At 29.5% G+C, this 12,892-nt stretch overlaps 1 protein-coding gene across 1 annotated transcript in view; it reads left to right on the top strand.

Moving 5' to 3' along the window:
* The window catches only part of Cda5 (Chitin deacetylase-like 5), a 398,887-nt gene that overhangs the window by 295,085 nt on the left and 90,910 nt on the right, over nucleotides 1–12,892 (top strand). The window contains exons 2-3 of the mRNA XM_075368390.1: nucleotides 6,444–6,627; nucleotides 10,360–10,552. Of these exons, the coding sequence (XP_075224505.1) occupies nucleotides 6,444–6,627; nucleotides 10,360–10,552 (377 nt within the window). The remainder of the gene's footprint in view (nucleotides 1–6,443; nucleotides 6,628–10,359; nucleotides 10,553–12,892) is intronic.

Genomic DNA, 12,892 nt, shown 5'->3' with positions numbered 1-12,892 from the left:
ATACTTCCTTTACTACGTACAAGGAAGTAAAAATGTGAAAATTAAATCGTAACAAATACAGCCAAATTTAATTTTAGTTAGGCTGTTCCAAATTACAATAATAATGCATTATATTATTTTATGACTAATTAAATATTACTAATAAAAAGGAATTTTTTTTTAAAAAGTGAATTTTTGGCTCATCGTTTTTTCGTAAATATATGCTCAAATAAGCTCCATTATAATTGCTTTTTAATTATGATTTGTTTCATGAAAAAAATTTTTTTTTTAAAATGATTTGTTTTACTAAAATTTGTTATTTTACAAAAATCTTAAACATTTCATTATGAAAAAATGATATTCTATCTTTTTGTTGATATGCAACTTTTATTTCTTTTTTCCCCCTCCTCCGGCATGAAATTTTTTTAATGAATTATTGAAGGGGCCTGAAATTTTGATGGAAAGTTTTGAAGCCAAATAAACAAAAATGACCAAATAACATCAACTAAAATAGTGAAAATCAATTAATAAGAATGGAATGCTTAGGATAAATAGATAATAAACAAGAATATGCAGTAAACATCAATTAACTATTGAAATTTTGATGGTTTCTATTTTAATGTTAGTCCATCTTTACCATATTAGCATATTTAACATGCTATGCTGTTCAACCTAAAGAATCATTTAATAACATGATAATTTTTTTTAATGATTTTATAATTAACCATAAAAAAACTTTTTCAACTTTTATAAAAACAAGTAATTCAAACATTTCTAAGCTATCTACAGCAAAATTGACTCATAAATATCTTTATAAAAGCCTAATTAAAATACTGAAATAATTCTTAGATTAATATTTTGAATGGTTTTAGAAAAAAGTATATATATATATATATATATATAACTCAACATAGGAAAGAGATATAATCATGAAACTGATTATATGAATTGCATGAAAGTAATGCAGATTATGGAATAACAGTCTTTGGGGTGATGATAAATAAATTATCATCATCACGGAGATAAATTATTATCTCCAAAAAAGATACATTTTTTTTATTAAAAAAGGATGCTTATTTAAAATGTTATGTATTAAATAAATTTTTTACTTCTAACTTCCTGTTGAATTATTGCCTTAATTTCTTCCTATGTATTTCTTTCTATTTTTGTTTTAGAGGTAGTTTTAATTATAATTTTTCTATTTATTTCTTAATGTTCACCTAATTTTATAATGTAATATATTTCATATTCCATGTCAGATTGTAATCAGTCAAAGGATCTTTGAAACATAAATTTAATTTATACCTTTTGTGAAATATTACGCAAATGATTACATTTCATCGTAAAACTTCACTGAATTTACAACTGCTATTTTCTGTATGTTTCATTGTAATACTATTTGAATCGTTTCATTTGTTTTCTAGGTGAAGGCCGATTATAAAGCAGTCTGGTTTGTTTATTATATATAACAGTCTTGCTTTTGTTTGTGGTGCAGCATGATCACTCAAATGAAAATTGACACTATAGCCTACATTCAGCATTTTGGAATTAAATTAAATGACTTAAACTAACCATTAAACAATATAAAGATGGATTATTATTCAATTCAAATTTATTCCTATGTATAAAATATAAATAATAAATTATTATATAATAATAATAATAATAATTTAATTAAAATTATTATTATTAAATTTATATAATATAATAATAAAATAAGTTATAAATTATTTTATTTGTATAAAAAATAATAAATATATTCTGAAAATAATATTTTTTTTTAGTTACTTTCCTTACCTGATAAATAATTGTTTAAATTACAACACTTTATATTTTTCCTTCTTAATACTTATGTAATATTGAAATATTAATAAAATATATTTTTTAATCTATTTTTAATTAACTAAAACAATGGTTATTCCTCATGATCACACAGTAAAATTATCTTGGAATTAACACTTACCATGAAATTACTCGCATAATAAATAAACGTATTTGATTTATTAATATCAATAAATGTCAGATGTCATCAAAAAATTTTCAAAAGCCTATTAAATTTTTAGTCTATTATACAATATTATTATTCCTAATGTTTACATTGCAATCTGTTCTACTAGTGAACGATAAGCAATGAGAAGAGGATAATGTGAATGACATATAAATGAGGTGTAGTCTTGTGCAAACTCATGCCGATCATTCCTGAGACTTGTGGTTAACTGAACCCCAACCACCAAAGTACACCTGTATCTACTGTCTAGTATTCAAATCCATATAAAAGTAGCCAACTTTTTCGTATTACATAATATAAAAACACAATTTACTTTTACAAACATGTGCACGAGTAGACAAATCCATTGTATTTGTGAAATTTTTACTACAGATTATAGTCTGTAATATTAATATTTTAAACCAATATAAATATTTAATTATGAATGAAAACTTGTTATTGAAATTAAAAAAAATAGTAACTTTGTTTGTTTCTTTGATTTCTTTTCCTTTTAGTTGGCTGTTAATATATTTTTATTTGTTTTCTTTTGGAAAAAAACCACAAATTTATCCATGTTTTGAAAGTTAAGTTTATTTTCTATAAAACTGATGAATTTCTTTAAATATCAATAAGATATGTAAATTGAGGAGTTAGTTACATATTCCAGTCTTGAATTTTTTCTCTATAAAGTTTTTGTAAAATCAATTGTGATTCATTCTTTAAATCAGGATTTGTGAAAACATATGAGGTCATAAAAATAATAATAATAAACTTCCTTTTTAACATTTTGAAAATTGTTTAAACAAATAAATAATTGTTATTTTATACATACATAGTTTGCAAAACATAATTAATTTTAATACTTACTTTTTCTTTTTTCTGTTTACCATCTGGAACCACCATAAGGTATTACTTCAGAGGATGACATGTATGAATGTAAATCAAGTATAGTCTTGTACAGTCTCAGGTCGACCATTCCTGAGATGTGTGGTTAATTGGAACCCAACTACCAAAGAACACTGTTATCTACGATTTAGTATTCAAACCTGTATAAAAGTACTCCATACTAAATACATACATACATATATATATATATATATATATATATATATATATATATATATATATATATACTGCTCAATGTTTCAACTAAGCAGCTGGAGATCCACATATAATTCAAAAATCTTATTTAACTAATCTCAAATTCTTTCCTTTTTTTTAAAGTTTGTTAGATTATTTCATTGATTTTAGCGTAACAGAAATTTTTATATCCTTTAGATTTCTATAACCAGGATAGATTCACATCCTGGTGTGGATAAAGAAAATCTATAAGTCAGTGTTTTTTTCATATAATTGGTAAAAATATTTTGATATTATACAACTTAATGTATAAAATGTAAATTTTTTATTTATTTTCTAATAAAATATAATATTTTTTTAAAAATTACTGTTTGAAGTACTTACACAGTATTTTAATCACTAATTAATTTTAGGTCTTCATTAAATTATGCTTCCATCTTTAAACAAAATTAAGTAGCCCTGGTTTTCAAACTGTGTAGTCTAATTCAGAAAAGTGATTGATTGTTAATGCAAAAATAAAGAAAAATCTTTATGAACATCATATCTAGTATTTTAGGAAAAATAATTTTATTAATGAAATTTACTAATTTTGTTGATGGAATATTATAAAACAGATAATGAACAAAACTAAAGAATTAAAATATGTTAAAATGATATAAATTTTCTGTTGCAAAAGTGTACTTCTAAAAAATATACATACCTACATTTTTGTTGAAGGTATAACATGCTGTTTATTAACAATAATTAAATACATTAATTATTTTTGTATGTTTGAGCTTCTCACTTACAGAAAATTAAGCAATCAAGGTATGTGAAATGTTGTAATAGATATTTTAATGGAATTATTTTTCCAAATTTCCAAATGACAACTATGTCAATTTTTAAATCATTACTATCTCTGTAAGTATTATTTTATTAAATAAGATTTTATCTGATAGAATCTTAAGCATTTTATTACAATCAAAATAACATTACATTTTTTAAAAATAACTTAAAATTAAGGAGTTACAGCAGAAATCTTCATAATGTTACTTAGGATTTCTTTTGTTCAGATAAATAACTTATTTTCTTAGGTTTTATTGAAAATATTTGATTTTCTATATTCTATTAAATTAAATACTGAATTTCTCAATTTTAGAAATGAAATTAAACATGTTTTCTAGGAAATATGGCTGTAATTTAATATATTTATTACAGCAGCTACTTTTTCTATTTTTGTTTTTGTATTTGTTAAGGTAAAAAATTAAAAAAGAAACAATAAAATTTAATTACAATTATATTATTGAAAATAAATAGAAATGTGAACATGTATGTGGAGGGGGAGATGTACATTATATCTATTTGAAGAATTATTTTTATGCCTCTCAGACTGTAAACTAAGCATACATGGTACCAGTGATCAAGGCAAACCACTATTATAACATAGTATAAAAATAACAGTAAATTAATGATAAGTCACTTTGCTCCTGTACCGTAGCTTGCATGTTGTAAAAAATTAATATTGAAGGTTGTAAGATGTGTAGTCTAATAAAAAATAAATAAAAAACTAACAAAAAAGAATTATTACTTATCATGTAACTTTTTTCTTATAATTGCAATGACCAAACTATAAGCTGAAAGAATATTGTTGCTCACCTAAAGTAAAATGGATGGATTGAAATGAAACACAAGGATGTTTGAGGGTGCAATACCCTCTGAATTGCAGTTTAACTTTTAGTGCTGGATGACGCTTAAGAGAACTGTTATTCAGAGCAAATAAATTATTACATTCCAAATCTCATTTTTTATTTTAATTTTGCAAATAATGGTATTGCTGGGATCTTGTCAACAGGTTTTCATCAACAAATTATCTGTCTGACATGTACTTTTAGGTTGATTTCATAAGAAAGTTACTTTGACTTCTGGAAAATGTCAACATACCTTCGTGTTTCATATCCCCAGACCCCAAAACCACCATCAGTTCAAAAGTTTATACATACATATATATATATATATATATATATATCACTTTCTTGTGTAGACACGATAACTGCTGTAATTTTGCGCCAATCACTTTCAAAATGATACATAAAATATAACAACCCAAAATCTCGGTTGAGTTTGTTAATGGTTAAAATCTGACCATGGGAGTGGAAAATGGAAATAGGTGGCTTTTTCGAAAAAATAAAATATCACTATAACTTTCTTATTAAGCAAAATATTAAATTTAATTAAAGTTCCTATTATTCTTTGTATAAGGGCCTAAGACTTATATAAGTAAAGTTTTTTGATGTCACCAACTATTGGCCCAAGGGGGGGAAAAAACTGGGTTTTGAAGACAAAAAAAAATCATACCTCCCTTGATAGGCAGAGTATCTATCGAATCGGTTTAAAGTGGTTGTTAGTCCTCTAAACATTACCTAAAACTTTTGACTGAAACAATTTTTGATATGATCAACTCTTATGGCAAGGGATCACCAAAATGTTGCTGTCGTTGTAAGAAGATGGGGCTTGTTGTATGCTAAACATGTGAAACATTTTTTCACATGCAACCATTGACGGGAATCTTTTTTACCCTCTACTTAGCACCGGTGAAATCTAACTCCACCTTCCAGCATGCTGAAAGGGATTTTTTTCAGTTCAAGGGGTTCCAACCAAAGCCAAATAAGGCATATCTCCTTTAATAGAATTTTATGTTTATGTATCCTTTGATGTTTTGGGGGTGCTACTCCTTAAAGTTTTAGATATTTTGGAAACATTAACATCATGCAATCTACCACCTTTGTGTTGTAACACAATTTATTCTGTTAAAAATTAATTCATAGGATGAAATATTTTATAATAATAATTGAAGTTTTTGTTAAAACAATGTTTTAAGTTAAAAAAAATAGTAAAATGTTAAAAATTAACAAAAAATCAACAATAAAAACTCAAATTAAAATGAACCTTTACTAATTATTTTAAAATATCTATTTAAAGTGCAAAAATACTGTTTATTATGTATGAAAGTAAGAAGAAAACTATGATTCTGTTGGCAAATTCTAGCGCAGAAATTGTTAATGAACTTTCACAAATAGTAATTAATACTTAAAGTTTTAAAAATATTATAATATGACAACTACCACGTTGTGTTTTTTTTTTTTTTTTACATAGGTTTATTGCAGGATTTCCTGTATAGTTTACTATAGTTCTCATACTTATAAAATAATATAATATGATCAGCTGCAGATCTCATCAATGCTATTTCCTCACTCTTCTCTTTTGCTATAGAATACTTACCACATATAATAACAAAAAGACAGCTATAAATGGCAAGTAATAATCATTAAGTATTAATTTCAAAAGGTTTATAGTGCAAATTTAATTTATCTAGTGTAGCAATTGTTCATTTTGTTGTATTAGATTCCTTCTTTTTCAGAATTATGTTGGAGTCAACAGAGAAGGAGCAAGGTCAGCCCAACACAGAGTGTCTCTCAAGTTGTTGATTTTGACTGCCCTGAAGAATTTGGGTATTACCCACATCCAGGGGACTGTACACAATATTATGTATGTGTATTTGGAGGAGCTCTCCTTGAGTCATGCACTGGTGGGCTCATGTACAGGTCAGTTTTATATGTACTTCATTTACTTTTTTATAACAATCATTAATTCTTTTAACCTTATTCATAATTAGGATTATAGCTTATTGAAAGATGTTTGTGAATTTAGATCTCCCAAAGAAAATTTTAAAGTCATTTATTTATTTTATTTATTTTTTTACAGTTTGAAAAGAACACTAGTGATCTTTTTTAAAAGAGGAATGGCAGTTTATCTGTTTTTATTTTTTTTAATGATGTAAAAAAATATTCTATTTCTTATTTTGTTTTTACGGAACAATCTGGTTGATAATATTAGAATTTTTCTTATAAATATTTCTATTGAACTAAATTATGTAATAATTACCTTGACAACTGATATTTTAGATTATAATAAAACCTATAATTACTAATAGTTACTTAATAACCCCATTACTTGACATAAATTCAGAGAATAATTGTTTACAACACAAGTTTACATTATGCTGTTGTACTTTACACATTATTTATTATAAATTTATTTAGCTTGCAACTGTTTTATATTAAATTCTCATAATCATGGTGATTTGTAATTAAAACAAACCAATAAATAAGTAAACAATATTTTATAAATGACAAGGGTATCATTCAGAAATGGTAGGGGTAATTGATCCAACCAAATACCTCACTGATTAAACTTTTCAGATTTTAAAACTATAATTACTATGGTCTACTTACCAGTTCCATAATGTCGATTGCAAATTCAGGGATTCTAGTTCAAGAACATTAACCTCTACACAATCTCATTTCCATTACGTGTCTCCATCAGACTAGGAATTACAAAATCAAAACGTCTAATAACAACTTACATTTAAATCATAATAATTATCCATTTGTTTATGCATGAGTTGGTTACTAAATGTTGAAAAATCAGATTATATGATGACTTTCTTAGAACTGACTTGAGCCTGCAATAAGCTGGAGAGAGCAACCAGCATACCTACCCACATTTTGCAAGTAGTCACAAACATATACACATAAATCAGTATACTACAATGTAAATAAGTGGATGCATCTAAGAGCGTATAATATACTATAATAATAATATTTTAACAATAGTGATAATAGATAAATAGTGTATGCCATGTATACTTGGCACATAATACAACCAACCTTTACCATCATTTAAGGCATCAAATTTACTCTTACCCACTGCTTAGCATATTTTGCAGATTAATTAACAGTACATCTTATAAAATGAAAAGATAATAAAAAAAAGAATTCTGATAACATTACTAAAATGTATAAGGATACTTATAATAACATAAAGTTATATTTGACACTATTACAACCAAACATAAAAATACAATCTAAGAAAAGTGTTCATATATTCCCTAATGCTATTTTATTGGTCTTTATTTAAATTCACTTAAATACTTTATTGCGAGTATTTTAAAGAAAAATTAAATTGCTCTAGAATTACTTTAAAAAAATCTTCTACCCAGTAATTCTAATAGTAATGAATACTGCAAAATTCTAAATTTTGTATACTTAAAATGATGCTTATTTTAAGACCCAGAAACAAATTAATAAAATAATTCTGTTAGAGTGAATAAATCAGACTGAAAATTTAAAAACTTATTTTTTATTAAGGAAATTTCTTGAATTTTTTTTCTTTTGGTTATAATATAGCCTCCTTCTATCTGTAATTACTGTGAATCTGTGTTTTCAAAATTCATAAAAAATATATATATAATAAATTTTAGTTCCAAATAAAATCTGACTTGGAACAGGCAGGTCATAGGGCTTAACAGTTAGAGAAATATATTACAAAGTAAATGCATATGAATCAGAGCCTATCAGTAAGATGGTTCCTACAATTTAACAGAATAACTGCATCACATTTAAAGGTTACTCTTGTCAAGCAGAATTGATGTAATAGATTTCCTCACTAATGCATATGTATCTATAATTACCACCTTCTGTCTTGGCAGGTACAGGGTAGGAGAAACATCTGAGGATCACAAATACTATTTCAGAATAAGGAATATCACTCATTTCACCAAAATAACTAGTCGAATAACTAGTTGAAGATCTCTTTCTGAACACAAACTTTCTTGATCTGACCCACCAAGTCTTTCTGTTATAATAACTTCTCAGTATTTCTTCCTGATGTTCAAGCCTAAATATACAGAAACTTCATAATACAGAAAATCTTTTCCTGTTTATTGACCAACACAATGTTCAGACAATTCTATTCCACTGGTACATTCATTTACATCATGTAATCAAAGTACATTTTAAAGGTCATTTTTCAATATACAGAGAGATCAACCAATATGAGAGAGACATATTAAGTACGCCAAGACTTAACTGTGGACCCAGAGGTTAAACAAAAAAAAAAGTTAAAAAAAGATATCTCTAAAAGATCCCTCAAATAATGAATGGGATGGAAAGAAAATATGTACCACTTGTCTATAATACTGTGCATAAATTCTACAGTAGAATCAACTTTGTTTAGTTAAGAACTTTTATGTGCCAAAAATAGGCTTTCCTATAACTGTTTATGCCTTGCTGATGTATGCCTGACTGTTCTTTACAATACTGGAGAGAATGCTCTACCTATAACAAATTGTTCATTCAGCCCAAACTACCCACTTAATAACCCTTCTGTTACTCTACTACAATCTTGTGTTATCAAAAATGTTCATTTATTTTAGCAGAAGATTAAAAGTTCAAATATTATAAGAAGGCCAATTATTTACCTGTATTCATGTAAAAGAAGTGTTGATCACCTCTGGAAGACTCATAATCGGTATCAATTTATCACATTTTTCCATAGTGCAATGTAACTTAATACCATTTGCCTATTAACTGATTCCATTTTTATTATCCACAATGGGCAGAACTGGTCAGCTGGTTCATCATGTGCATGTAAACATTGTGTTACTGATCACTAATCAATTAAAGTAGGGTGCAACTGTTTACCATCTTCAGAAGGGGCTCTATTTTCTTGTGCTCCATTTTCATTAACTGGTGCTCTTGAAAATCTTACTCTCAATTTTGGAGCTAAACTTACATACCAGGTGAGATGCTAATGCAACTATCATTTAAATTTGATTTTTCTTCAGAGCAAAAAAGATTTTTCTCCTACAAATAATGTTGGAAGCATGGAAAAAGAGAGCACTGCTTTACTAAATTGGAACATCTCTGAACTAAATTTGTATAATTAGTCTCTCATTTAATCTGAAGACTGCTTATATGGTTTTACTATTATTATTAATTTTATTCTTTAATTATAATTAATATAAGAGATGCACCATACTGGACAGTTGAAATCATCATAATGGTACAACTAGAAATTTACAGATCTTCATTGCCTTCCTGCTCTGACCATTACCTAGTTAGAATTATTTTATATATAAGTTATTAGAAGCTAAGTATTCAGTTCAGCTTTAAAAAGTAACTTAGAGAAAAAGAAAGTTTGACTAAGTGCAATTACATGGACTTGCTGTTACAAGTAAATTATTTGTTAAAAAATAAATTATGGTATCACTTTGTTACGTATTTTCAGTGTTATGGTTTAAAGATGTATGAGTACATTTAAACTTTTATTCCTTCAGTTATCCTTCTAACTAAATAATGATTTAACTAAGATCTACAAACTATCTTGTTATGATTATATTACTTGAGATTACAAACAGTACGTAACTTAATATGTTATAAAAACACCCAAATTGTACAACAAAAGTAATAGTGTTTTTTGTATCTTTGTTTTAGCCACGAACTGCAAACATGTGACTGGCCCCGAAATGTTGGTTGTGGGGGAGAGAATGTTGAAGGTGCAACAGTCAGCACTGTACGAGTAACAGACCCTCGCACACGTCAAACATCACCAACACAATCTTATAATAGTCGTGCCACCACCTCACAGCGACAACCTATTCAGCGTGAGGAATTATCAGTACAAAAAGTAAATAAAACCATTTCTTTAATTTTATTTCATAATTTAAAACTTTCTATACAAGGTCCATATCAATCCTACAGAACCCAAAAAGAAGAATCTTTGTGGTCTTCAATGTACTGATCTATTGTTATTAGGTACAATAACTTTTACTGCCAATAAAAATGTTCGCTAATTTATACTTAAATAAAAACTTTGATTTAACATATAAATCAAACAGGTTAAATTTATAAGTAATTTTTTTATATATTTCCTTAAATCTGCCTAAATCATTATTACAGTTAATCACAGTATAATAAATCTATTGTAAAATATTACTAACTACATATATTCTAGATGTGTAAATCCACCTACATGTATGCATAAAAATAAATATTAAGCAAATAGCAAAATTCATTCTTGAAAAAATATCATGTCAAAGAAAAACACTATGTCAACATGCATGGTAATGAAATAACCAATAAAAAAACAATAAGTTAATATTGTACAGTGTATTATTATAACTTCACTCTTATGGAATTCTCACGGCACACCTGGGTACCATTTCAATTTGCAGGTGGCATAGGACTAGATCAGGTGTTACTGGCTGCTCATTAACAGAGCTCCACCCTGCATCAAAAGTTGTCTGGGCTTAGGAACTTCACCAGCGTAGGAATGAGTCATCCCTATAATCTCCGGTGAACACTAAATTAGATCTGTTTTGATAAAAATCACTGGTTTCTAAAACTGTTGCATTTGGCATCAAGTCCAGCTAAAAGTGAAGAGGGTTGATTCACATATGTCAAGATCAGCATGTCGAGTGTAAGTGCATGCTGGGCTTTAGTTGGCATCTGAGAGTGCTGGGATGAACAATTTAAACTTCACTTAAAAATTAGAATTTTGTTTGTTCCAGTGCCAGTGCAGCATTAGCTACCAAGGTAGCCAATGCCAGATTTATTAGGTATGGTACTGCCTATAAGGGTGATGATCACTCTCAGAAGTAGGAAGGTGAGCACAGTTGGGGGTAAATCAGGCAGTATATAACATGATAGAGCAAGGGATGAGAAAACCATGCATGTTCATTCCACAATTCATTTGTCATATGATTGTTCTCACAAGGAAGTCCACAACAGTATACATTCTGTGCTATTAAGTTGGCAAAAACAAAATAAACTTATCTTTTACCATTCCATTTATTCCCATTTTGATACCGTTTTTCCTTCCCTCCACCAAAGCAGAGCGATACAGGCATTTATGTAGGAGGAGGTGGAATCTTGCCTAAGACATCCAGAGACCCATGTCACCGAATGTGTCAGATTCCTTCTGAGTAAACCACCCTCCTCGTCAATGCTCCCTGAAATTACTTTTGGGGATAACATCAGAGAGCCCATACATGAGATAACAAACTCACTCAACAAAATAACACTCCCAACAAACAACTAACACACCACCTCACCCAGAGAGTGCACCAAACAACCACCAGACAGCCCCACCCCATGCATCCCATGTCCGCGCCGCGTAACACACACATGGAATCTGGCCGCATAATGTGCAGCGCACGTGCAGCCACCAGATCCAGGGGTGGAATTCCGGTCAGAACAAATGCCGCCTCATACGACACCGTTTGATAAGCGGAGATGATGCGGATGCCAGTTTCCTCCTTACCTTCTTTAGCATTTCCCTCCATTTGGCTACTTGAAGCCCCTTCATCCAAGCCGGCACAGCAAACAAGACCGCGAAATCAACCATAGAAGCAAGCAGCCTTCCTTTGGACTGGCGCGGCCCACTGACATTCATCATGAGCCGGCTCAGTGCCAGAGCCAGCCTATCTGCCTTCTCCACCATCTCCAAGACGTCTACCCGGAAAGTCAGCCTCTTGTCAAGCCAGACCCCCAGGCACTTAACAGCGGAGGTAGACGCGATGGATACCCCCCCCCCCCCCAGCAACAAACATCATCTCCCCGATCAACCTCCTGCCCTCGAAAACCACCGCCTCTGTTTTATGAGCACCGACCACCAGGCCCTTACTCTCTGTAAAATTGCGGCATTCACCCTGATTTCCAGCTTTCCTACCGTCCTCGCTACCACCAGGAGGGCGAGGTCGTCCGCATACGCGACCGATGATGCGCCCTCGGACAGGTCCAACCTGAGGACCTGGTCGTAGGCCAGGTTCCATAGGTATGAGCCTGCAAAGAACCCCTGTAGCATTACTGATGTTACTTCTCTGCAGACCAGCACCCCGTCAAACTCATACACAATTCTCCGGTCGCGCAGATAGTCATGCATGACCCTCCGGTAGTCAGAAATAACTCTCGCCAGAAGAGCATTGACCAAATAACGCCACGACAGCGAGTTGAAGGCGTTTTTAAT

This window comes from Lycorma delicatula, chromosome 1, assembly GCF_047948215.1.
Source record: "Lycorma delicatula isolate Av1 chromosome 1, ASM4794821v1, whole genome shotgun sequence".
Lineage (NCBI taxonomy): Eukaryota > Metazoa > Arthropoda > Insecta > Hemiptera > Fulgoridae > Lycorma > Lycorma delicatula.
This window is presented reverse-complemented; position numbering and strand designations above follow the sequence as displayed.